The following is a 22,402-nucleotide window of genomic DNA, read 5'->3' on the forward strand; positions in this document are numbered from 1 at the left end:
ATTGTATCTTATTAATTTGGCAGCTTGTTTGTTTCAGTCAAAAGGAAGTATGTGACAGGATTTGAGTTGGAATGTCATGCAAACCCAAACACCCAATTTTTGTTTTAAGAATTGGAGTCTGATGGGAGATTGGGAATTCAATTTTCAGCTTTCCAACTGTCACATAAATTTGCAACAAAAAACTGTTGGAAATCCACCATTAGAATCTCTTCATGATGCTCAAAATGAGCTGAGTGTGCAGTCTGTAGTGTTGAGAAATTGTAGTTTCACAAAGTAACTGACAAGAAAGTTAGAAAGATTGTGTCCAATGTATTCAATTTTGAAAAGACTGCTGCATCTTGCATGCAATTGACCAGTGTCCGAAAAGACTGCTGCATCTTGCATGCAATTGACCAGTGTCCGAAAAAGTGATAAGTTTTGACACGGTGTATCACAAACTACAATTATTCGCAGCACATGGCAAATTTGGCAACCAGAACTTGTTTTCAAAAAGGCTGCTATCTTGTTGACTGTTCTTTTCAAATACTTGCTGCTTGTGTTCATACTGATCAGTTTTCTGCCAATCTGATTGGCTTATCTATTGGACATATGTATGATGTGGTCACCAAAGTAAGTTCTGTCCCAAGGTCAGCGTAAGAGCTCTTATATTGGATGTTGTTGTTATTACAATAAGCTTTGTTTCCATTCTAGTTCATATATGTGGTAAGTGGCAAACATTGGTTTGTAAAAGATTTTCTTGAGTGTGAGATGAGCAGAGAGAGAAGTACTGTTTCTGGGTTTTGCTGGGAGATGGTAGTGTGTAACATCTGAAAGGAACCTTGAATTGATCGCACAGGTTGCTGTGGTGGACATGTATCCTTAATGCAGCTGTTTTTATTAAAAGAATCATACAAATGCAGATGACCATTGTGCTTTAATAGTTATTGTCACATAGGTTAATTATGTTCAGAAGATATTTAAGGTTTTTGGGGCATGAGCACTTTTCACTGATAGAGCCTAGAAACATGAGCACTGTTGCAGTTCATACATAAGTTACTTGCTCTTTTATTTTAAAAAAAATGAAATGCAGCCTCTTACACAGGAGACATCTTAAAGTGCTTTTCTTACATATAATTTTATTTCAACAAAGTTCCTTTTTAACAGAAACATGGTTCCTAAATCCAATGAAACTCTAGTTCAGTATTTGAAGTTTTGAAGGATGGAATGTAGCCGTGAGAAACATGGCACCCTTGCAGGTCATATTTTTTTAAAAAAAGTTTATTTTATTTTAACTGGTTATTGGTTTCATGTTTTAAATCCTAATGATGAACTTATTCAGTGAGCAAAATCTCATGTCATTTTCAAGTGGATGACTGATGGAAGTTTACAAATCAGATCCGTTAAATCTAATTTAATCTTGATTCAAAACAATTCAAATGTAAAAGAGCACAAACATTTTCAAGGTGGTGAAAATTTGTTTGCTCACAATAAGAAGCAAATATGTCAAAAATGTCTGACAATAATGAGACACTTATCTTCACTGTGAAGTGTTCGATAATGAGAATTTTGCTATTCTTAAAGATCTAAGCCAGACTGAGGTTATTGGTGCTGATGAGCCCTCAATCTGTACCCGTTGATGTCATTTGTAATGTTGTTAAAATTGGGATTTGGTGCGGATATGGTGGGGATGGGGGTGGGGGGAGGGGGAAGAGGGAAGAGAGCGGTGGGTGTATACATTGTCGTTAACTAGACAGTGTACTTCTATTGGACACAGTGAACTCCTGTTTTTAATTTGTTTAATTGATGTCGATATCAGATTAAGCATTTATTTAGGATTCCTTTATTCTACAATTCATTGCAAGTCCGTTTTCAGTTGGCTCCCTCTGAGCCTGAATTGAAGGGTGTTTTGTAACTGCACAATATTCAGTGGGTAATGTACAAGTCAGGGTTGGGTTTTATTTCGCCATTGTTAATATATCTGGAAACAAAGAGACAACGCAAGTGGTTGGCTTCATTGTCAAAGCAACTTTTCTTTCCATCCTCCCTGTGTAGGCAAACGGCCGGCCCCGGATGGCATAGGTGAGATCAATTCACCTTGAAGGAAATTTCGTTCAGCTGTGTTTTGAAGTGTGCCTGTGTAATCTCGTTTTTGTTTAAATGACAAGCATACTGTTCTGTATTGGTCATCTTTAGAAGTCGTCAGGGTTTAATTGCTGCTAATTTTGACTGAGGTACCGACCCATTCCTAGTTTAATTAAATAACATCCACTGTAATGAACCATACTTATTACGCTTTTCTTTTTTGGAAAAGTAGAAATCCAGAATTTATTAAGGCGTAGTCGGCAAATATAATTGTACTAACCTATTGGGTGGGGGGTGAAAAATTAGGATGCACAAATATGAAGTTATCTATCTTGCATAAAAGAATGGCATGTCCATTAGACAATAAGGACATTTTTGGAATATCTAATTAAATGAAATTTTTACGATTTCACATTAGTTTTGTGTATTGCATTAATGTAAATTGTGCGAAGTGCATTTTTAAAAATCTCTACTTTGTGTTAGGCCCGGCAGTGGTTCCACCTCAGTATTATGGTGTTCCATGGGGTGTTTATCCAGCAAATCTCTTCCAGCAGCAAGCTGCAGCCGCAGCTGCTAACAACTCTGCAAACCAGCAGGCTGCGTCACAGGCACAGCAAGGACAGCAACAGGCAAGTCATCCATCCGTTTATAACTTGGTATAGGAGTGAATTAGCACTGAGTCAGGAAAGCTGAGTAAATATAGAAACAGATTTGTCCACCTTGGTGTGTTTTAAAGATTACATAGAAAGTGAAGTAAAATAAATATTTATTCACTTGGCATGCAATAAATTAATGTTAAGGTAGGCCATTATTAGAGATATTGCTGAATGTATCTCATTAGGTTTTGACATGTAAACTCTGAAGTTGGAATTTGTATCCAGTGGACTTTAAAGACTGTACGAGTGGAACTAAAGTATTAGAACTAAGTGCTGCTGTTTGGTTTGCAAAGGTCACTGTGGCAACGATGATGCACTTGGCCTCACTGAGAACAGTGTTCACGAGTTAGAATTTCAATTTTGTACTCCTAAAGATCTGAGCCAGAGCAAGTATATTGCTGCAGGTCAAAGTGATAATGTTGTTGCTTGGCTGTTGACTTCACTGTTATATAAATTTGAGCTCTTGAATCTATCTTGGCGATTCCTGGGGATTGCATCTCTTGCCGAACTTGGGTTGAACTTTTTTTTCGCCCCTTTTCTAAAGTGTACTGGAATTTTGATGTGTGTGCAGGGTATGAGGAGGTGAGTTTTCCATAGTCGGGCTAAATCCCTGGTTGGAAAAGACAAGCATACTTAAGCCAATTACCTGTGCGCCAGCTCCTGACAAACATGCGAGAGTGAGGGCTTACTCAAGTTGAGTCATGATCTGTTCCCTCACCATCCATTTGCAAGAGTGCTTTGAAGGTCACTGTTGAGGTACATATGTTCACAGTGTTCACGTGAAGGCCACAAGTTGCTTGGTGCTTGTACAATAGTAGTTTAGTGATGAATCAGCATATTCAAGAAAGGAAGAGAAACAATTAGCAAGAGCCATTTACCAATCTTCTTCCTTAATATTTACTAATGATGCCCGACGTGACTCTCCTCACCATTGAGAATAAATCCTCTGTTGCACATTCCTTTGAACCGTGAATGGTAATGATCTGTGTCACAGTATCTTCCTGGTTATGATTTCAGTGAAATCACATTGACCAACAGGGCGTTACACTTCAATATCAGTAATCTTATATGGTTTATCCCAGGTTCTGCGAGCTGGAGCCAATCAGCGTCCTTTGACCCCAAATCAAAGCCAGCAAGGACAACAAGCAGACAGCTTGGTAGCAGCTGCAGCCGTGAATTCAGCATTGGCCTTTAGCCAGGGATTGGCCACTGGAATGCCAGGTAAAATATTAATTCCAGGTGCTACAGATATATGCATTATCCGATAGCAGTGGTGTGGGTTGTAGAATAATGGTTTAAAGAATGTTTGATGCATTACCAACAAGTTAATTATTGACAATTGTAGAGCTTCATAAAGTAGAAACCACTGAACAAGTAATGGATCAAGTTTCTTCACATTTGAGTTTACAATTGAAAACACATGAAGCGTCACACAGCATGTTTCTGCCATGTGTACAACCATTATAACCAAGCATTCAGCGAGGTTGCTGAGAAGAGGATGCTTCAAAGCAATAGAAATCTTTCATACATATGTTTAGTAACTTACATTAGAGAAGACAGACTAGCTTAATTTTAGAAATACCTTTACTACTTTTGCTGCCATTTCTGAAGATCTAATTGATGTACCAGCAAAGATTTCAAATGCTCGGTGTTTGGTTGTTGTATAAGTTATTTATGTTATTGTTGGATTTGCTGTTACTGCTGTAACACAAGGTCAAAAAAGGAAGTGTAATCATAATTTGTAATATTAGATGCACAGAAATGTTGGTTAAATCAGTACAGTTCAGTACAGACTAACAGAATACCAAATTAAATACTAATTAGGTTAATCTTCCATTTTAAGGCAGTTTTAACACCACTTTGGAAATTTTAAAGTAAAGCACTGTTGGCAATATTTTCATTTTTGAATCTGTCTGGCAATGATGACAAACTTGCCCTCACTGAGAATATTTTCAGTTATGAGAACCTTACTTGTACTCAAACATATCTGAGCCAGACATTAACACTTTGATGTTTTGAATAACACACTTCAAGCCTAATTACTCATTTGATTCAAATAAAACATTTTCAGTTCACAGGAACTGCATGTTTTGTCGTAGACCCAGTTTAGTGAGAGGATTTTGTTCTGAACTTGTCATTTTATTATTAACATTCATACCTGAATGTAGCTTTATGGGACGGGGTTGATTTTCAGATGAGTTGAAAGACAACAGTTCCAAAGCTTGGGATTGTCGAATAGATTTGGCTCAGAAAAATATCTCATTGTTTTACTGGGACATATTCAAAGCTCTGTACTTCTGTTGTGCAAAAGGACTTAGCTTGTTCAAAGGAGTAGAGCTTTTTGAATAGTTCATGGACATGGATGGGGAGCGGATGAATTCTGAAAAGTACTTCCAAGACATTGGACAAAATCACCTGAAGATATACAAACATCGAAAATAGGTGCAGGGTGAGGCCATTCAGCCCTTTGAGCCTGCACCATCATTCACAATGGTCATGGCTGATCATGCAATCTCAGTATCCCATTCCCATCCTCTTCCCATACCCATTGATCACTTTAGCCACAAGGGCTACATCCAGCTCCCTCTTGAATGTATCTAATGAACTGGCCCCAACAGCTTCCTCTGAGAGAATTCCGCAGGTTCATGACTCTGACTAAAGCAGTTCTTCCTTGTCCCAGTCCTGAATGGCTTGCCCCTTATTCTTAGACTGTGACCTCTTGTTCTGAACATTTCCAACATTGGAAATATTCTTCCTGCATGTAGCCTGTCCAGTCCCATCAGATATTTATATGTTTCTATGTCTCCTCCTCTCCCTCTCCCCCAACCCATTCTAAATTCCAGTCGATCCGGTCTTTCCTCATATGTCAGTCCTCCTCATATGTCAGAACCTTTGCTGAACTCCCTCAATAACAAAAATGTCCTTTCTCAGACTAGGAGACCAAAGCTGCACACACTGCTCAAGGTGTGGCCTCACCAAGGCCCTGTATAATTGCAGAAAGGCATCCTTACTCCAATACTCAAATCCTTTTGCTATGAAGGTCAGTATGCCATTCGTTTTACACTCAGCCTGCTGCACCTACATGCCAACATGTGGGCAGTACGGGGCACAGTGGTTAGCACTGTTGCCTCACATCGCCAGAGACCCGGGTTCAATTCACGCCTCAGGCGACTGACTGTGTGGAGTTTGCACATTCTCCACGTGTCTGCGTGGGTTTCCTCCGGGTGCTCCGGTTTCCTCCCACAATCCAAAAATGTGCAGGTCAGGTGAATTGGCCATGCTAAATTGCCAGTAGTGTTGGGTTCAGGGGTAAATGTAGGGGAATGGATCTGGGTGGGTTGCGCTTCGGCGAGTCGATGTGGACTTGTTGGGCCGAAGGGCCTGTTTCCACACTGTAAGTAATCTAATCTAAACCCTCAGCGACTGTTCCATCATGACATCCAGGATCTCAGTGCAGCTCACCTTTTCCTAAACTGCCACCATTCAGATCATAATCTGTCTTCCTGCTTTTGTGACCAAAGTGGATAACCATGGATTTTATCCATGTTATAATGCAATTGCTAAGTATTTGCCCACTCAGCCAGTCTGTCCAAATCTCCCTGTAGCTTCTTAGCGTTCTCATCGCAGCACACATTGCCATCCAGCTTAGTGTCATCTGCACATTTGGAGTTGTGGCATTCAATTCCTTTGTCCACATTGTTAATATATATATATTGTGAACATCTGTGCACTGAACCCCGCAACACCTCAGTCGTCAGTGCTTGCCATTCTGAAAAGAGCCTGTTTATTCCAACTGTCTGCTTCTAGCTATGTCAATACATTACCTCCAATACCATGAGCCTTTATTTTCCTTTGTAATCTGTTGTGTGGAACTTTGTCAAAAGCCTTTTGGAAGTCCTGATACACAGCATCTACTGATTCACCATCATCTACTGGTCACATCCTCAAAAAACATTCCACAAGATTTGTCAAGCATGATTTCCCTTTAGTGAATCCGTGATGACTAGGACAGATTCTGTCACTGCTTTCCAAATGCTCAGTTAGTACATCCTTAATGATTGACTCCAGCATTTTCCCCACCACCATTGTCAGGCTAACCAGCCTATATTATCTGATTTTTCTGTACCTCTTTTTTTAAAAAGTGGAATTACATTAGCTACTCACCAGTCTATTGGAACTCTTCCAGAGACTACAGAATGCTGGAAAAATGTCACCGATGCATCCGCTATGCACCTAAATTGGAGGTGTATTGGACAGCGAGGAAGGTTACAACAGGATCTTGATCAGATGGACCAATGGGCTGAGGAGTGGCAGATGGAGTTTAATTTAGATAAATGTGAGGTGCTGCATTTTGGAAAGGCAAATCAGAGCAGGACTTGTACACTTAATGGTAAGATCCTGGGGAATGTCACTGAACAAAAAGACTTTGGAGTGCAGGTTTATTGTTCCTTGAAAGTGGAGTCACAGGTAGATAGGATACTGAAGAAGACATTTGGTATGCTTTCCTTTATTGGTCAGAGCACTGAGTATAGGAGTTGGGAGGTTATGTTGGGGCTGTCCAGGACATTGGTTAGGCCATTTTCCGAATATTGTGTGCAATTCCAGTCTCCCTCCTATCGGAAGGATATTGTGAAACTTGATAGGGTTCAGAAAAGCTTGACTAGGATGTTGCCAGGTTGGAGGGTTTGAGCGGCAGGGAGAGGCTGAATAGGTTGGGGCTGTTTTCCCTGGACCATCAAACGCTGAAGCGTGACCTTAGAGGTTTGTAAAACCATGAGGGGCATGGATAGGGTAAATAGACAAAGTCATTTCCCTGGAGTCGGGGAGTCCAGAACTAGAGGGCATAGGTTTAGGGTGAGAGGGGAAAGATATAAAAGGGACCTAAGAGACAATTTTTTCATACAGAGAATGGTGCATGCATGGCATGAGCTGCCAGAGGAAGTGGTGGAGGCTGGTATAGTTGCAACATTTAAAAGGATTCTGGATGGGTATATGAATAAGAAGGGTTAGAGGGATATGGGCCAACTGCTGGTTAGGATATCTGATCCGCATGGATGCGTTCGAACAAAGGGTGTTTTTCCTGCTGTACATCTCTATGACTCTATTTCAAGAGCCACTTCCTTAAGTATTCTGGGATGCTGAGCATCAGGCCCTAGGGGTTTCCCAGTCTTTAATCCCATCAATTTCCGCAATATTGTTTCCTGACTAATCAGGATTACCTTTCGTTCCTCCTTCATGCTTGATCCTCTGTCGCCTACCATTTCCTGAAGATTATTTGTGTTCTCTTTAGTGAAGGCAGATCCAAGGTATTTGTTCAACTGGTCTGCTATCTCTTTGTCCATTATAAATTCATCTGATTCTAACTGCAAGGGACCTAAATTTGTCTTCATCAATCTTCTTCTCATCACTTATCTATGTAGCTGCTTTTGGCGGAGGGAATTGGTTGCACTAAAAACCTGAAACAGTGAAATAGAGAGTAACGAAGGGGAGTGGGTGCTGAGGAGCTAAAAAGATGAGGGACAGAGCTATGATGAAACTTAAGTGGCAGGAATACAATTGCTTGTGTATTGGACTGCCAGGAGCCAACGAGGATAAAGCCAGCGGATCTTCAGATGAATTGATGCATGGAATCTCAGTCAGGAGAGAATGTAACATCTAAACACAACTGGAAATTATTGCAGCGTGAATGAGGGTTCAGTAGCTGACAGCTTGTGGTAGCACGTGATTTTGGGAGATGGGGAGGTAGGAAAGGGAGACCATGTGCAGTGTGTGGTCAAATAGATCGGGTTAAACCCATTTCAGGCCATCCTGTATGATGACCCCTTTTATGAGTGGGCTAGTGACTGATAGGCAGTTTAGCTCATGAAAATCTACAAATGGGGATTTTCCACTGAGAAATAGTTGACTTTCTCCCTGGCATGCAGGTATTGAGGCCTCTTTCACTTCCTTTGTTGGAGATTAATTCTGTGACACATTTCTGTTATGTATGGCTGTCACACTCTGCACATTAAATTTGTCAACTGAGATGCTGAAGACAAATAAACTTCTAATGACTGATGAACTGTAAAGTGTTGATTACAATTTCTTAATGCCAGGCTGTATTTCACATTATTGTATTTCCAGTTGTAAGTACTTGAACCAGTATGTGGTGTTACGTACAAATGGGTATATTTTGAGCACTTTTTTTACTACAGGTTATCAAGTCCTCGCTCCAGCTGCTTACTATGACCAGACTGGTGCCCTGGTCGTGAATACTGGGGCTCGGAATGGTCTAGGAGCTCCAGTAAGACTTGTCGCTCCAGCGCCTGTAATCATAAGTCCATCTGCAGCACAGGCAGGTAAGGTTTATCTGTTTCAAAATGGGACTTGCATTTGTAAACTTAACATTTTTGGCACCTCTAACTCAATAAAGGAAGATCATTGTGTCATTTTAGATGCCTGTTCCACAGATTGATCTCTCTACTGCAATGGGTGTTTGCTTGCCAAAGCTGAATCTTTAGCTTTCTTCATATTTGTCATGTGTTTACCCACGACACTGTTCCAGTTAAAATCTCAAAATGGTTAAAGTACAAAAGGAGACATTTTGACTTGTCAAATGTGTGCCAGCTGTCTGCAACAATAGTTCAGCTATTACTGCTCCCCATCTTGCTGCTCCTCCAGCTCTGCAGAATTTCACCCTTCAGATGCTTATTCAGATATCTTTTGAAGGCCAGCGTTAAATCTCCTGCTACCAAGTTTTGAAGCAGTGCATTCCAAACCATAACTTATAAAATATGTTTATAAGCATGCTGCGTCTGGTTCGTCTGCCAGTCACATGTTTCTTTGTGGTCTGTTCCCGACTCTTCTGCCACTAGGAACTGATCTCCCTGTAAATTTTGCTTCAACTCTTCCCCATGGCTATCCTTTTGCTAAGGAGACCAAGCACAGCTTCAGTCTATCCATGTTCCTGAAGGCACTGTTTCACTGACTTTTTCATGAATCTTTTCTTCACCTTCTCTTATACATTCCCAGGATTGTAGACACAGCATTGCAGTAGAGATCAAACTGGTGTTTTATAAAAAAAATTTAAAGGACTTCCTTACTTTTGTACTTTTTTAATATAAATTTCATGACCCTATGTTCCTTTTAACTGCTTTCTCTACTTGCCATCTGATTCAGTGGTTTGTGGGCATGTGGTCTCTCAGTTCTCCTGTTCTTGTCTCACCCTCTAGAGTTGTACCCTTTAGTTTTCATTGTTTCATATTCTCGCTCCCAAATGAATCACTTTGCACTTCTCTGCATTAAATTGCATCTGCGATGTGTTTACCCATTCCAACTGTCTACAGCCTCTTGAATTTGTTTGCTGTCCTCCTCAAAGTTGGCAATTTGTATAATCCTTCATTCCCCTACGCTCCCGGATTAACGAGTTCAACACGCGGCGAGACATCGAACAGTTCTTCCGCCGCCTTCGCCTCCTACTTCTTCAACCAGGATTCTCGCCCACTCTTTGACGACCCCTTCTCCCGCCTCCAACGCACCCCATCCACCTGGACACCCCGTGCTGGCCTCTTACCTGCCCTCGACCTCTTCATAGCCAACTGTCGCCGTGACATTAACCGCCTCAAGCTCTCCACCCCTCTCACCCAGTCCAACCTCTCACCCTTGGAACGTGCAGCCCTCCACTCTTTCCGTTCCAATCCCAACCCCAACCTCACTATCAAACCGGCAGACAAGGGAGGGGCGGTAGTAGTTTGGCGCACCGACCTTTACACCACTGAGGCTAAACGCCAGCTCGCGGACACCTCCTCGTACTGCCCCCTTGACCATGACCCCACCACCGAACCATCATCTCCCTGACCATCCATAACCTCATCACCTCAGGGGATCTCCCATCCACCGCCTCCAACCTCATAGTCCCACAACCCCACACCGCCCGTTTCTACGTCCTGCCCAAAATCCACAAACCTGACTGCCCAGGCCGACCCATTGTCTCAGCCTGCTCCTGCCCCACTGAACTCATCTCTGCATACCTCGACACGGTTCTGTCCCCCTTAGTCCAAGAACTCTCCACCTACGTTCGGGGCACCACCCACGCCCTCCACCTCCTCCATGATTTTCGCTTCCCCGGTCCCCAATGCCTTATCTTCACCATGGACATCCAGTCCCTGTACACCTCCATCCCCCATCACGAAGGACTCAAAGCCCTCTGCTTCTTCCTTTCCCGCCGTACCAACCAGTACCCTTCCACTGACACCCTCCTTCGACTGACTGAACTGGTCCTCACCCTGAACAACTTCTCTTTCCAATCCACCCACTTCCTCCAAACCAAAGGAGTAGCCATGGGCTCCAGCTATGCCTGCTTCTTCGTAGGATATGTGGAACAGTCCATCTTCCGCAGCTACACTGGCACCAGACCCCACCTTTTCCTCCGCTACATCGATGACTGTATCGGCGCTGCCTCGTGCTCCCACGAGGAGGTTGAACAGTTCATCCACTTTACCAACACCTTCCACCCCGACCTCAAATTCACCTGGACTGTCTCAGACTCCTCCCTCCCCTTCCTAGACCTTTCCATTTCTATCTCGGGTGACCGAATCGACACGGACATCTACTACAAACCGACCGACTCCCACAGCTACCTAGACTACACCTCCTCCCACCCTGCCCCCTGTAAAACCGCCATCCCATATGCCCAATTCCTTCGACTCCATCGCATCTGCTCCCAGGCGGACCAGTTCCAAATCCGTACAACCCAGATGGCCTCCTTCTTCAAGGACCGCAATTTCCCCCCAGACGTGATCGACGGTGCCCTCCACCGCATCTCCTCCACTTCCCGCTCCTCCGCCCTTGAACCCCGCCCCTCCAACCGCCACCAGGACAGAACCCCACTGGTCCTCACCTACCACCCCACCAACCTCCATATACAGCGTATCATCCGCCGTCATTTCCGCCACCTCCAAACGGACCCCACCACCAGGGATATATTTCCCTCCCCATCCCTATCAGCATTCCAAAAAACCACTCCCTCCGTGACTCCCTTGTCAGGTCCACAGCCCCCACCAACCCAACCTCCACTCCCGGCACCTTCCCCTGCAACCGCAAGAAATGCAAAACTTGCACCCACACCTCCCCCCTTACTTCCCTCCAAGGCCCCAAGGGATCCTTCCATATCCGCCACAAATTCACCTGCACCTCCACACACATCATTTATTGCATCCGCTGCACCCGATGTGGCCTCCTCTATATTGGGGAGACAGGCCGCCTACTTGCGGTACATTTCAGAGAACACCTCTGGGACACCCGGACCAACCAACCCAATCACCCCTTGGCTCAACACTTCAACTCTCCCTCCCACTCCACCAAGGACATGCATGGAGGAAGAACGCTTCATCTTCCGCCTAGGAACCCTCCAACCACCAGGGATGAACTTGGATTTCTCCAGTTTCCTCATTTCCCCTCACCCCCCCCCCCACCTTGTCTCAGTCCCAACCCTTGAACTCAGCACCGCCTTCTTCCTGACCTCCCCCCCGCCCCCACTCCGGCATATCACCCTCACTTTGACCACCTTCCACCTATCGCATTTCCAACGCTCCTCCCCCAAGTCCCTCCTCCCTACCTTTTATCTTAGCCTGCTGGACAAACTTTCCCCATTCCTGAAGAAGGGCTTATGCCCGAAACGTCGATTCTCCTGTTCCCTGGATGCTGCCTGACCTGCGCTTTTCCAGCAACACATTTTCAGCTCTGATCTCCAGCATCTGCAGACCTCACTTTCTCCTCCAATTTGTGTAATCCGCAAATTTTGAATTGTGCCGTGTGTACCTGCTTTTAGGTGGTTAATATAAATCTAGAAAAGCAATGGTCTGTTGCAACCAGGTGAGAAGATGTGAACTGGTTCTACTTGTTCAACCTCCTTAGTTGACCACAATAAAGGTTTTTGAGTTATTGTTGCTTGACACTTCTCCAGTTAAAAATGTAGTTAGTTGTTTTTGCTGTGACCACAGAGGCCAGTCAGCAAGGCTCTCGTGTCAAAAAGCATATTTGTGAACTGTTGAATTCAGCAAAACTAACAAAAACACGATGTCAAGCAGTTTTCGTACATTCATATAAGCCTGTATGTGAGTATGCAAATACAGACACATATAGGGGTTAATATAGTACAAGCAAGATAAAAGAATATACAGTTTAGAGTCCTTTGGTCATCTTTGAGGCTGATCATGATTAGTTGGGCATTTAGATGTAGTCAGTTGTAATGAATGTGGCCAGGTGGCTCAGTGGTTAGAACTGCTGTCTCACAGTGCTTGGGACCCGTGTTTGATTCCAGCCTCGGGCGACTGTCTGTGTGGAGTTTGCACATTTCCCCCAAGTCTGTGTGGGTTTCCTGTCGGTGCTCCGGTTTCCTCCCACAATCCAAAGATGTGCAGGTCAGGTGAATTGGCCAAGCTAAATTGTCCATAGTGTCAGGGATGTGTAGGTTAGATGCATTAGTCAGCGGTAAATGTAGAGTAATAGGGTAGGGGAATGGGCCTGGGTGGGTTGCTCTTCGAAGGGTCGGTGTGGACTTGTTGGGCCAAATTTATTTCCACACTGCAGGGATTCTATAATTCTGTGAATTATCGAAAATTGTCAGTTTGCTGTCAGCTTTCTCTCTGAGAAGATCACTTTTTGGAGAACTGGTTCTTCCATCAAACACTGAGAGAAACTCCTTATTCTTTATATTATTGCAAAATCTTAGATGTTTCAGAGTGTGCGTACTTGTCGCAAAACAAAACAGAATTTAAATACTGATTCTTTATTGAAGGGATTCTTTGATGTTTCTTTGCTGGCTAACCGGTCACAGTGGAACAATGTCGACGGTAGGGTTAGTTTCTCTATGACCCTTCGATGTAGATTTGGGGTTGGAGGTGGTGCTAGCCGTCTCTTTGCATAATGAGCTTCAGATTGAAGCCTTTGCTCCAGCAAGTCTTGGTCTTTTTTGTGAGCTATACATTGCAAATGATGAATTTCAGTTTCCAGGTAATTGCTCCTTAGGGTAGCCTTTCAGGATGAGAATCTCAACCATACTGTTTAGACATTCCTTTGTGAATTCCCGTAACCATGGTTCCTTTCAGGTAAGGTTGTTTTGATGGGCATTTTAACATATCGCAGCTCAGAGAATCAGAGGTGTGTTGCACTGTAGAAGGAGGCCACTTAGGCCGTCCCATCTCCACTGGCTCACCAAATGAGTATCAAGGCTTGTTGCCATTCTCCTCCATTATCCCCTAGCTTGCACATTGCTTTTATTTAAATGATCGTTCACTACCTTCTTGGGTGCCTCCGTTGAACCTGCCTCCACCATGTTGTGCAGTGCATTTCAGAACCATTTTGGAATACTTGCCCCTTAGACTACCTATATCCCAGTCTACATTTGAGTAATTGAAGTCCCCCATTAGAACTACTACTAATGTTGGCATTCCTGTAATTGCTGTGCAAACTTATTTCTCTAAACCCTCCACTGCTTGGTGATCTATAGATTGGGCCTAACAATGTAATTCCACCTTCCTTGTTCCTTAGCTCAAGCTAAATCAAATCGGATTCTGAGACATGATCTTTTGTCAGCCTTGCAATGCTAACAGTAGCCCTCCCCCTCCCCCAAATAAACCTTTCTTTCCCGTCAATATTGTGTGAACATCTGCGCAGGAATATATAACATCCAGTCCTGCTTTTATTCCTTGAGCCAGGTTTCTGTTATCACAAGAAAGTCCACATGATAATCTGTGCCTGTAACTCCCTGATCTCATTTACACCAATTCCATGCATTTGCACGCATGCACTTTAACCCCGCATTTCTCTTGAACCATAATCCAAAGCTTTTAAGTTTATTCATGAAATTGAAAAGATTAATGGCCCATATTTTATATCATCATGATAGTACTGACCCCAGGGCTCACCACTGTATGCCTTCTGTATATAAAAAAAATTGTTCAGTCACCAAACTAACAATCTGTGTTAATGTTTCATTTCATTAGTTTTAATTTTCTGCTAAATTTTGTGCTCCTCAAATTGAATAATGCTGGCTATGGAGCAATGAAATTAACACTTGTATAGTGATTGTAGCTTAAATCCACTTGTTCTAGGAATAACTTGTGTGTTCACTCCTCTCCGATACACTACAGGACCTTCTATGTCAGTCATCTTCTGGCTAAGTGAGTGCAATTACCAGTTGCTGTGAAATTCTGGGAAGTTTTATTCTGTAATTGTGCGTTCATGAAAATGTAATCAACTCATCCCAAACATTTAACTTCCCTCCACTTCCCCCTGCTGGCCATGTCTATTCTTACAGCTCAGGTTTTGAATAACTGGTACCTGAAGAAATGATTGATATAGCGTCAGATTCAGACTGGTGGTTCACAGAAAGAAAGCTGCCAAAGAAAACCAAAACCCCTGTATAGTGACAAATTTGTAGGGCGACTGGAAATGCAGAATGAGATGTTTTAGCTAACATCATCTATACGTAAGTTCCAGCAGTGATGCAATAATACAAGATGCAGTGAACTAAAAATGAAGAGAGGGAGAACCTCCTGCCGGTCTGGCAGTGTTTCTGGGGAGTGAAAGGAAGCTAATGCTTTGATACCAGGACGAAATCTTCCAACTTCCAAAAGAGTTGTATTCCAGCATTTTCTTGTTATTTCAAAATTGCAGTATCTGCAGTATTTTGCTTTTTAAAATATTCATTTGTGGGATATGGCCATTGCTGGCCAGGCCAGCCTTGATAGCCCATCCCTAGTTGTCCTTGAGAGAAGGTGGTGGTGAGCTGCCGCCTTGAATCGCTGCAGTCCATGTGCTGTAGGTTGATCCACAATGCCGGGAGGGAGGGAATTCCAGGATATTTGACCCAACAGCTGGCGGTACGTTTCCAAGTCCGGGTGGTGAGTGGCTTGGAGGGGAACCTGCAGGTGGTGGTGTTCCCAAGTACCTGCTGTCCTTCTTCTAGATGGAAGTGCTCGCGGGTTTCGAGGGTATTGTCTAAGGATCTTTGGTGAATTTCTGCAGTGCATCTTGTAGATAATACTCACTCACTGCTGCTACTGAGTGCCAGTGGTGGAGGGATTGAATGTTTGTAGATGTGCCAATCGAGCAGGTTGCTTTGTCATGGATGGTGTCAAGCTTGAGTGTTGTTGGAGCTGCATCCATCCAGACAAGTGGAGAGTATTCCATCACACTCCTGACTTACATCTTGTTTATGGTGGATAGACTTTGGGGTGTCAGGAGGTGAGTTACTCACTATAGTATTCTGTGCCTCTGACCTGCTCTTGTAGCCACTCTGAGCCCAGTTGGTCAATGGTACCCCCAAGGATGTTCACAATGCGGGATTCAGTGATGGTAATATTGTTGAATGTCAAGGTTTGGTGGTGAGAGTGTCTCTTTATTGGTGATGTTCATTGTCTGGCATTCGTGTGGCATGAATGTTACTTGCTACTTGTCAGTCCAAGCCTGGTTATTGTCCTGATCTTGTTGCATTTGAGCATGGACTGCTTCAGTATCTGAGGAGTCGCAAGTGGTGCTGAACACTGTGCAATCATTGAACATCCCCACTTCTGGCCTTATGACGGAGGGAGGGTCTTTGATGAAGCAGCTGAAGATTGTTGTGCCTAGGGCACTACCCTGAGGGACTCTTGCAGAAATGTCCTGGAGCTGAGGTGACTGACCCTCCACAACCACAACCATCTTCCTTTGTACCAGGTATGACTTTAGCCAGCAGAGTGTTAACCCCCGATACCCATTGATTCCAGTTTTGCCAGAGCTCCTTGATGCTATATTTGGTCAAATGCGGCCTTGATATCAAGGGCTGTGACTTTCCCCTCACCTCTTTCCCCTCAGCTCTTTTGTCCACATGTGAAGTAAGGCTGTAATGAGATCAGGAGCTGAGTGACCCTGGCCGAACCCAAACTGTGTCACTGAACTGGAGCTGCTTGATGGTACTGTTGATGACCCCTTCCGTCACTTTACTGATGGTGATTGGACTGATTGGGGCGGTAATTGGCTGAGTTGGATTTCTCCTGCCTTTTGTGTACAGGACATATCTGGGCAATTTTCCACAGCGCGGGTAGATGCCAGTGTTGTAACTAGTGGAAGAGCTTGGCTCGGGAAGCAGCAGGTTCTGGAGCATATGTCTTCAGTACTATTGCTGGAATGTTATCAGGGCCCAGAGCCTTTGCTGCAGTATCCAGTGCCTCTAGCCGTTTCTTGATATCACATGGAGTGAATTGAATTGGCTGGAGACTGGGATCTGTGATGCTGGAGACCACTGGAAAATGCCAAGTGGATCATCCACTTGGCATTTCTAACTGAAGAAGTGCAATAATGTCACAACTTAATCAAGCATTGTTCCGTTTAATGACCTAATAATTTATTTTTCATTAGAATCATAATATACAATATAGATAGAGGACATTTGGCCCATTGAGTGCACTGACACTCTGAGGAACATCCCACCCTAATCCATTTACCAAGGCCCAATCCATCTAAACTGCACATCTTTGGACTGTGGGAGGAAACTGGAGCACCCGCAAGAAACACACACAGACAAAAGATGAACATGCAAACTACACACAGTCACCCAACGCTGGAAATGAACCTGGGTCCCTGGTGCCGCAGTGCTAACCATTTGTTTTGTTTCTGCTGCATTAAACATGCTGTAGAACCTTGTGTATTACTTTAAGAAGTGTTAAAAACAAGCAAATTCCGCCCAGACCTTGTGGAAATGGGGTTGGTCACATGTTCATGCCTTTGTTGTGACATCATTATAACCACAAATTGTTTTAAGGAAAGATTGCAGTTGATGTGAAATCTCCAGTGGGATGAGGCACGGTACCACCCTCATCACAGTGATGTTCTTAGATGTAGATAATCATGACAAAGTTGGCAATATTTCTATTTCTGTTTTGTTCATATTCCATTCCCATGTAAAAACTGGCATTGCAGTGGATCTTGTTTTCTGTTTCAACAGTTGCCGCAGCCGCAGCCTCCGCAAACGGTACAGCGAGTGGCCTCGCAGGGACAGCAAATGGTTCCTTTCGCCCAATGGGCAGCCAGCAGCCACAGCAGCAGCCACAACAGCAGCCTACCAATAGTTTGGCCTCCAACTCCTTCTATGGTAACAATTCCCTGTCGAGCACTTCACAAAGCAACTCACTGTTCTCTCAGGGGTCTGGCCAGCCAGGCAGCACTTCCCTGGGCTTTGGAAGCACTAGTTCACTTGGGGCTACACTTGGATCTGCACTTGGCGGATTTGGATCAGCAGGTACATTTGTAATTGTAGGATAGCAGTGCTAACTGCACAACATTAAAGCATTGAATGAGCAGTATAGAACTGAATCATCACGTTTTCTTGTCAGGCATGTGTCTTCACAGTTGATTGGCTGCCTACTGAAAATACAGTGGGAAAATTAACGGGGCGTTCTTCAGATATACTTGAGAGCTTGAAGCCTATTTTATTTTCAGTTAAAACCATCTCCAAAAATAAAAACTCAAAGTACCAGACAGTAATCTGATTCCTAGTTTTGATGCATTCACTTGAAATGAATGATAATGACACATGCTTAATAATTTGCAACGTGATACTTCAGTCTTGTCACAGCGAGTTTTATCACAATGATATTAAAACACTTATCACAAAAACCACATCCAAGGACTCCTCAGTACCATTCAAATTGTTTAACTTTGGGTGGTATTAATTCATGTGTGTAATCACCATTTTTTTCCAAAATATTTATGCAAGACAAGTTTGAAGAGATAATGTCTATCTATGGTTGGGTTATCTACCATCTTAAATAGATGCTGCATGGATTTGATACACCTGCCATTATGCTTCACTGAACTTGTGGTGACAGTAGCAAGTTTTGCAAAATTGTATGCTGGTTGTTACTTCAGGGCATGCATGGACCATAATTAACAGTTAACGAAGAGCCCTTCTGATCTTCAGAGGCCATGATGTTAAAACCACATTTAATTTCCTATGCGGAGCTGTCCTCATGAGGAACAGGATTAAGATTTATGATCAAAAGAAAGAAGCCATTTTTATCTCTTTGTTGAATGCATTTAACTTTTTAAAGAGCTGAGAATGCATCAAAATATTTTAAATTTTCTAAAAGAAAATTAGTTGGTTCTTATTTCAAAAACTTGGACACGTCAATTTGTATGTATGAATGCATGATTATTGCAGGTGATCAAAAGCAATAATTTCTTTTCAACTTTGTTTTTAAGTTGGAAGCTCCAATACCAGCAGTGGCTCACGAAGAGACTCCCTTACAGGTAGCTCTGATCTGTACAAGCGAACGACGAGCAGCCTTGCTCCGATTGGCCACAATTTTTACAATGGGTTAGGATTCTCTTCCTCTCCTGGCCCAGTCGGGATGCCTCTGCCGAACCAAGGTCCCAGCCACTCGCTAACACCACCACCATCGTTATCATCACATGGATCATCATCGAGCCTTAACCTGGGTAAGCGGGGTGGGTAGCTCTCTTATTACAGAGATTTTCTTTGTTACAAATTTCCATCTCTACCAGAAGTCAAAGAACTTTTAAAACCGAAAAGATATCTGAAATCTTACAAAGCCCTAAAGTAGCTTTATAAGCAGATTGTGATAGGGTTGTCTAATTTGTTAGACATACTTTGAATGTCTTGATTAAAAACAGAAACGCAGTTAATGGGAAGGTTTACTTGTATGTCAAGTTGAAGCGATTAATGCATGGATAATAGTTGGGGATCTTGACTGTTTGGGGTGTTTGCAATCCTTTGGCAATGACGACAAACTTGCTCTCATTGAGCGTTGTTAAATACTGCCCATTTATGAAACTAATTTTTATACTCATGAGCTGAGTCAGCAGTCTACTAAATTATTTTAGCAATGTGTTTTTGACTACATGTCAGTGGTTAGTGTAATCATTTTACTTTTAAGTTGGTTCTGTTGCATGAGATTTTAAAGCCCGTTAGCATCAAATCACAGTGAATCCCCTTGATTGGGATGAAATAAATCTGCCACTAATGTTGCATTGTGTATACCATACTTATCCAGCAGCACTCTTTTGTAAATTAACTCACTGAAGGAGACTGCAACTTTAAACAACGTTAAAAAACTGCAGATGCTGGAAGCCAACGTAGACGGGCAGGAGGCTGAAAGAACACAGCAGGCCAAGAAGGGTTACACCCAAAATGTCAACTTCTGCACCACCTGATGCTCCCTGGCTTGCTGTGCTCTTCTAGCCTCCTGCCTGTCTACTTTAAACAGTCAGCCATTCTTATAAAAATTAAGCTACTGGGTGGACCTTGCTGGCCTTGTAAAAATGTTATTTTCACGTGACTTTTAAAATCAGCATTAAAAATACGGAGGCGAATGTGGGTTGAGTGTTTGAAGTAAATTCTAACTTTTGCTACAATTGTAATCACAGGTGGGCTGACCAATGGAAGTGGAAGATTTATCTCTGCTGCCCCAGGTGCTGAAGCCAAGTACCGAAGTGTTAACAGTGCCTCCAGTCTGTTTAGCTCCAGCAGTCAGTTGTTTCCGCCATCCCGTCTGCGGTATAGTATGTCAGATGTGATGCCATCTGGGCGCAGCAGATTACTGGAAGACTTCCGTAATAACCGCTACCCAAACCTTCAGCTGCGTGAAATAGCCGGCCACATCATGGAATTCTCTCAGGATCAGCATGGTTCAAGGTAGGGTGAAATCACTTAAATACAGCCCAGTACTTTAAATAGAGCAAGACCATTGATCCATCCAAACCTGCTGGTGCAGAAGTGATGCGTAAGGCTTAAATATCAACTCTCTGTGAACTTAGTTAAGCCATTGGTCATTGTTGAACTCGGTGAGACATCAGAAAAGGAGTCCGTTTTGATTCCTAGTTTTGCAATATTGTCCTAGGCGGCAACTTGAGCACTACATTTAGATTTGCGATAGGGTATGTGGCATGCTTGATGATTGTGTAGTGTTTCCTGTTAAATGCATCTGTGTAATTGTTTGTGAAAATGGATCTGGCCTCACTTAGTCCCAGTATGCCTCATTGGCTGCTAATGCTTGAGCACAAGGTCTGCTTACTTGATGAAGATACTCAAGTACTGCTTCCACTTGAACCTGTGCCTGAGCAAGCTTTAGCACTTTAGAGGAAGTGGGCGAGAGAATCAAGCCCATCTGAGAGGCAATGATTTTGGGAAAGGCAAGGTGAAGGTGAGCAGTCTTTGGATGTTTTGCTTTATTGGGAAAGTTCTTCTGTCTTTATATTTGGTTCTTGTAATTGGACTTTTAAGTAATTTATTTTAATGTTTTTAGCATGGCTTTTACTGCCTATTCAGAACTTTCCTTTTTAAGATATTTCTAACTTTTTCCAGAACATTTAATGCTAAATATTACTAACCATGTGACCACTTAACCTGATGAATACATGTAAAACTGGTTGGTTGATGAGATTATTTAAATGGAGATGTTCAGAAAATATGGAAAACTAATTACTAATAGCAGTTTTTTTTTTAAAAGAAAAAGGCAGTTTCATCATAAGATTTAACAGCCAGTGAGATACTGTGTATGGTGGAATAGATTTCAGGTTATCACAGGCGCAATCCATGCTAAGAAGCAAATGAGGCAAAAAGTATCTCAAAGCCTTTATGTACAAAAACATTTTGCCAAGAACTGAGAGTTATCTGTGGAAATGCACACAATCCTATGACAATATAGTTGTTCTGTATTTCACAGCTCATCCAGCTCTGAGTAGATTAGAGCCTGTATCATAATGCACAGCAGCAGCTGTTAAACCATTCAGAGTGATGAGGTGCATTTACACAACACGTTTGGGTGAGGGAGTGCTGAAATTTATGATGTATGGCAGCGTATATTAACATTTCCCATTGACCCAGTAGGTCTCGCTCGCGGTCTCCCCTCTCTCCCGCTCCGCTCCTTCCCTTCCTCTCTTCCCCCCGCTTCCTTCTCTCTCGCGCTCTCTCTCTCGCGCTCTCTCTCTCGCGCTCTCTCTCTCGCGCTCTCTCTCTCGCGCTCTCTCTCTCGCGCTCTCTCTCTCGCGCTCTCTCTCTCGCGCTCTCTCTCTCGCGCTCTCTCTCTCGCGCTCTCTCTCTCGCGCTCTCTCTCTCGCGCTCTCTCTCTCGCGCTCTCTCTCTCGCGCTCTCTCTCGCGCTCTCTCTCTCGCGCTCTCTCTCTCGCGCTCTCTCTCTCGCGCTCTCTCTCTCGCGCTCTCTCTCTCGCGCTCTCTCTCTCGCGCTCTCTCTCTCGCGCTCTCTCTCTCGCGCTCTCTCTCTCGCGCTCTCTCTCTCGCGCTCTCTCTTCTTTCGCTCTCTCTTCTTTCGCTCTCTTCTTTCGCTCTCTCTTCTTTCGCTCTCTCTTCTTTCGCTCTCTCTTCTTTCTCTCTCTCTTCTTTCTCTCTCTCTTCTTTCTCTCTCTCTCCTTTCTCTCTCTCTCCTTTCTCTCTCTCTTCTTTCTCTCTCTCTTCTTTCTCTCTCTCTCCTTTCTCTCTCTCTCCTTTCTCTCTCTCTTCTTTCTCTCTCTCTTCTTTCTCTCTCTCTTCTTTCTCTCTCTCTTCTTTCTCTCTCTCTTCTTTCTCTCTCTTCTTTCTCTCTCTCTTCTTTCTCTCTCTCTTCTTTCTCTCTCTCTTCTTTCTCTCTCTCTCCTTTCTCTCTCTCTCTCCTTTCTCTCTCTCTCTCTCTCCTTTCTCTCTCTCTCTCC

At 43.4% G+C, this 22,402-nt stretch overlaps 1 protein-coding gene and 3 non-coding genes across 10 annotated transcripts in view; all 4 read left to right on the forward strand.

The window, feature by feature from the left end:
* The window catches only part of pum1 (pumilio RNA-binding family member 1), a 171,610-nt gene that overhangs the window by 125,737 nt on the left and 23,471 nt on the right, over positions 1-22,402 (forward strand). For 4 of the 7 annotated variants that reach the window (XM_087976714.1, XM_087976713.1, XM_087976712.1 and 1 more), the window contains 7 exons: positions 2,032-2,058; positions 2,545-2,690; positions 3,800-3,938; positions 8,912-9,055; positions 17,683-17,976; positions 18,939-19,175; positions 20,124-20,391. In XM_087976714.1, coding sequence (XP_087832840.1) covers positions 2,032-2,058; positions 2,545-2,690; positions 3,800-3,938; positions 8,912-9,055; positions 17,683-17,976; positions 18,939-19,175; positions 20,124-20,391 — 1,255 coding nt within the window. The remainder of the gene's footprint in view (positions 1-2,031; positions 2,059-2,544; positions 2,691-3,799; positions 3,939-8,911; positions 9,056-17,682; positions 17,977-18,938; positions 19,176-20,123; positions 20,392-22,402) is intronic. The other 3 variants (XM_043717294.2, XM_087976716.1, XM_087976717.1) reach the window with 2 other exon arrangements.
* Positions 1,492-1,572, forward strand: LOC122563796 (small nucleolar RNA SNORD103/SNORD85). Its single transcript, XR_006315734.1, has one exon. It is a non-coding gene; the product is annotated as a small nucleolar RNA SNORD103/SNORD85 (small nucleolar RNA).
* LOC122563795 (small nucleolar RNA SNORD103/SNORD85) lies at positions 3,016-3,103 on the forward strand. Its single transcript, XR_006315733.1, has one exon. It is a non-coding gene; the product is annotated as a small nucleolar RNA SNORD103/SNORD85 (small nucleolar RNA).
* LOC122563794 (small nucleolar RNA SNORD103/SNORD85) lies at positions 4,630-4,714 on the forward strand. The gene has a single exon (XR_006315732.1). It is a non-coding gene; the product is annotated as a small nucleolar RNA SNORD103/SNORD85 (small nucleolar RNA).

The sequence above is a fragment of the Chiloscyllium plagiosum genome, unplaced genomic scaffold, assembly GCF_037043375.1.
Source record: "Chiloscyllium plagiosum isolate Xiang-an unplaced genomic scaffold, Cpla_swu_hap1 HiC_scaffold_30, whole genome shotgun sequence".
NCBI lineage: Eukaryota > Metazoa > Chordata > Chondrichthyes > Orectolobiformes > Hemiscylliidae > Chiloscyllium > Chiloscyllium plagiosum.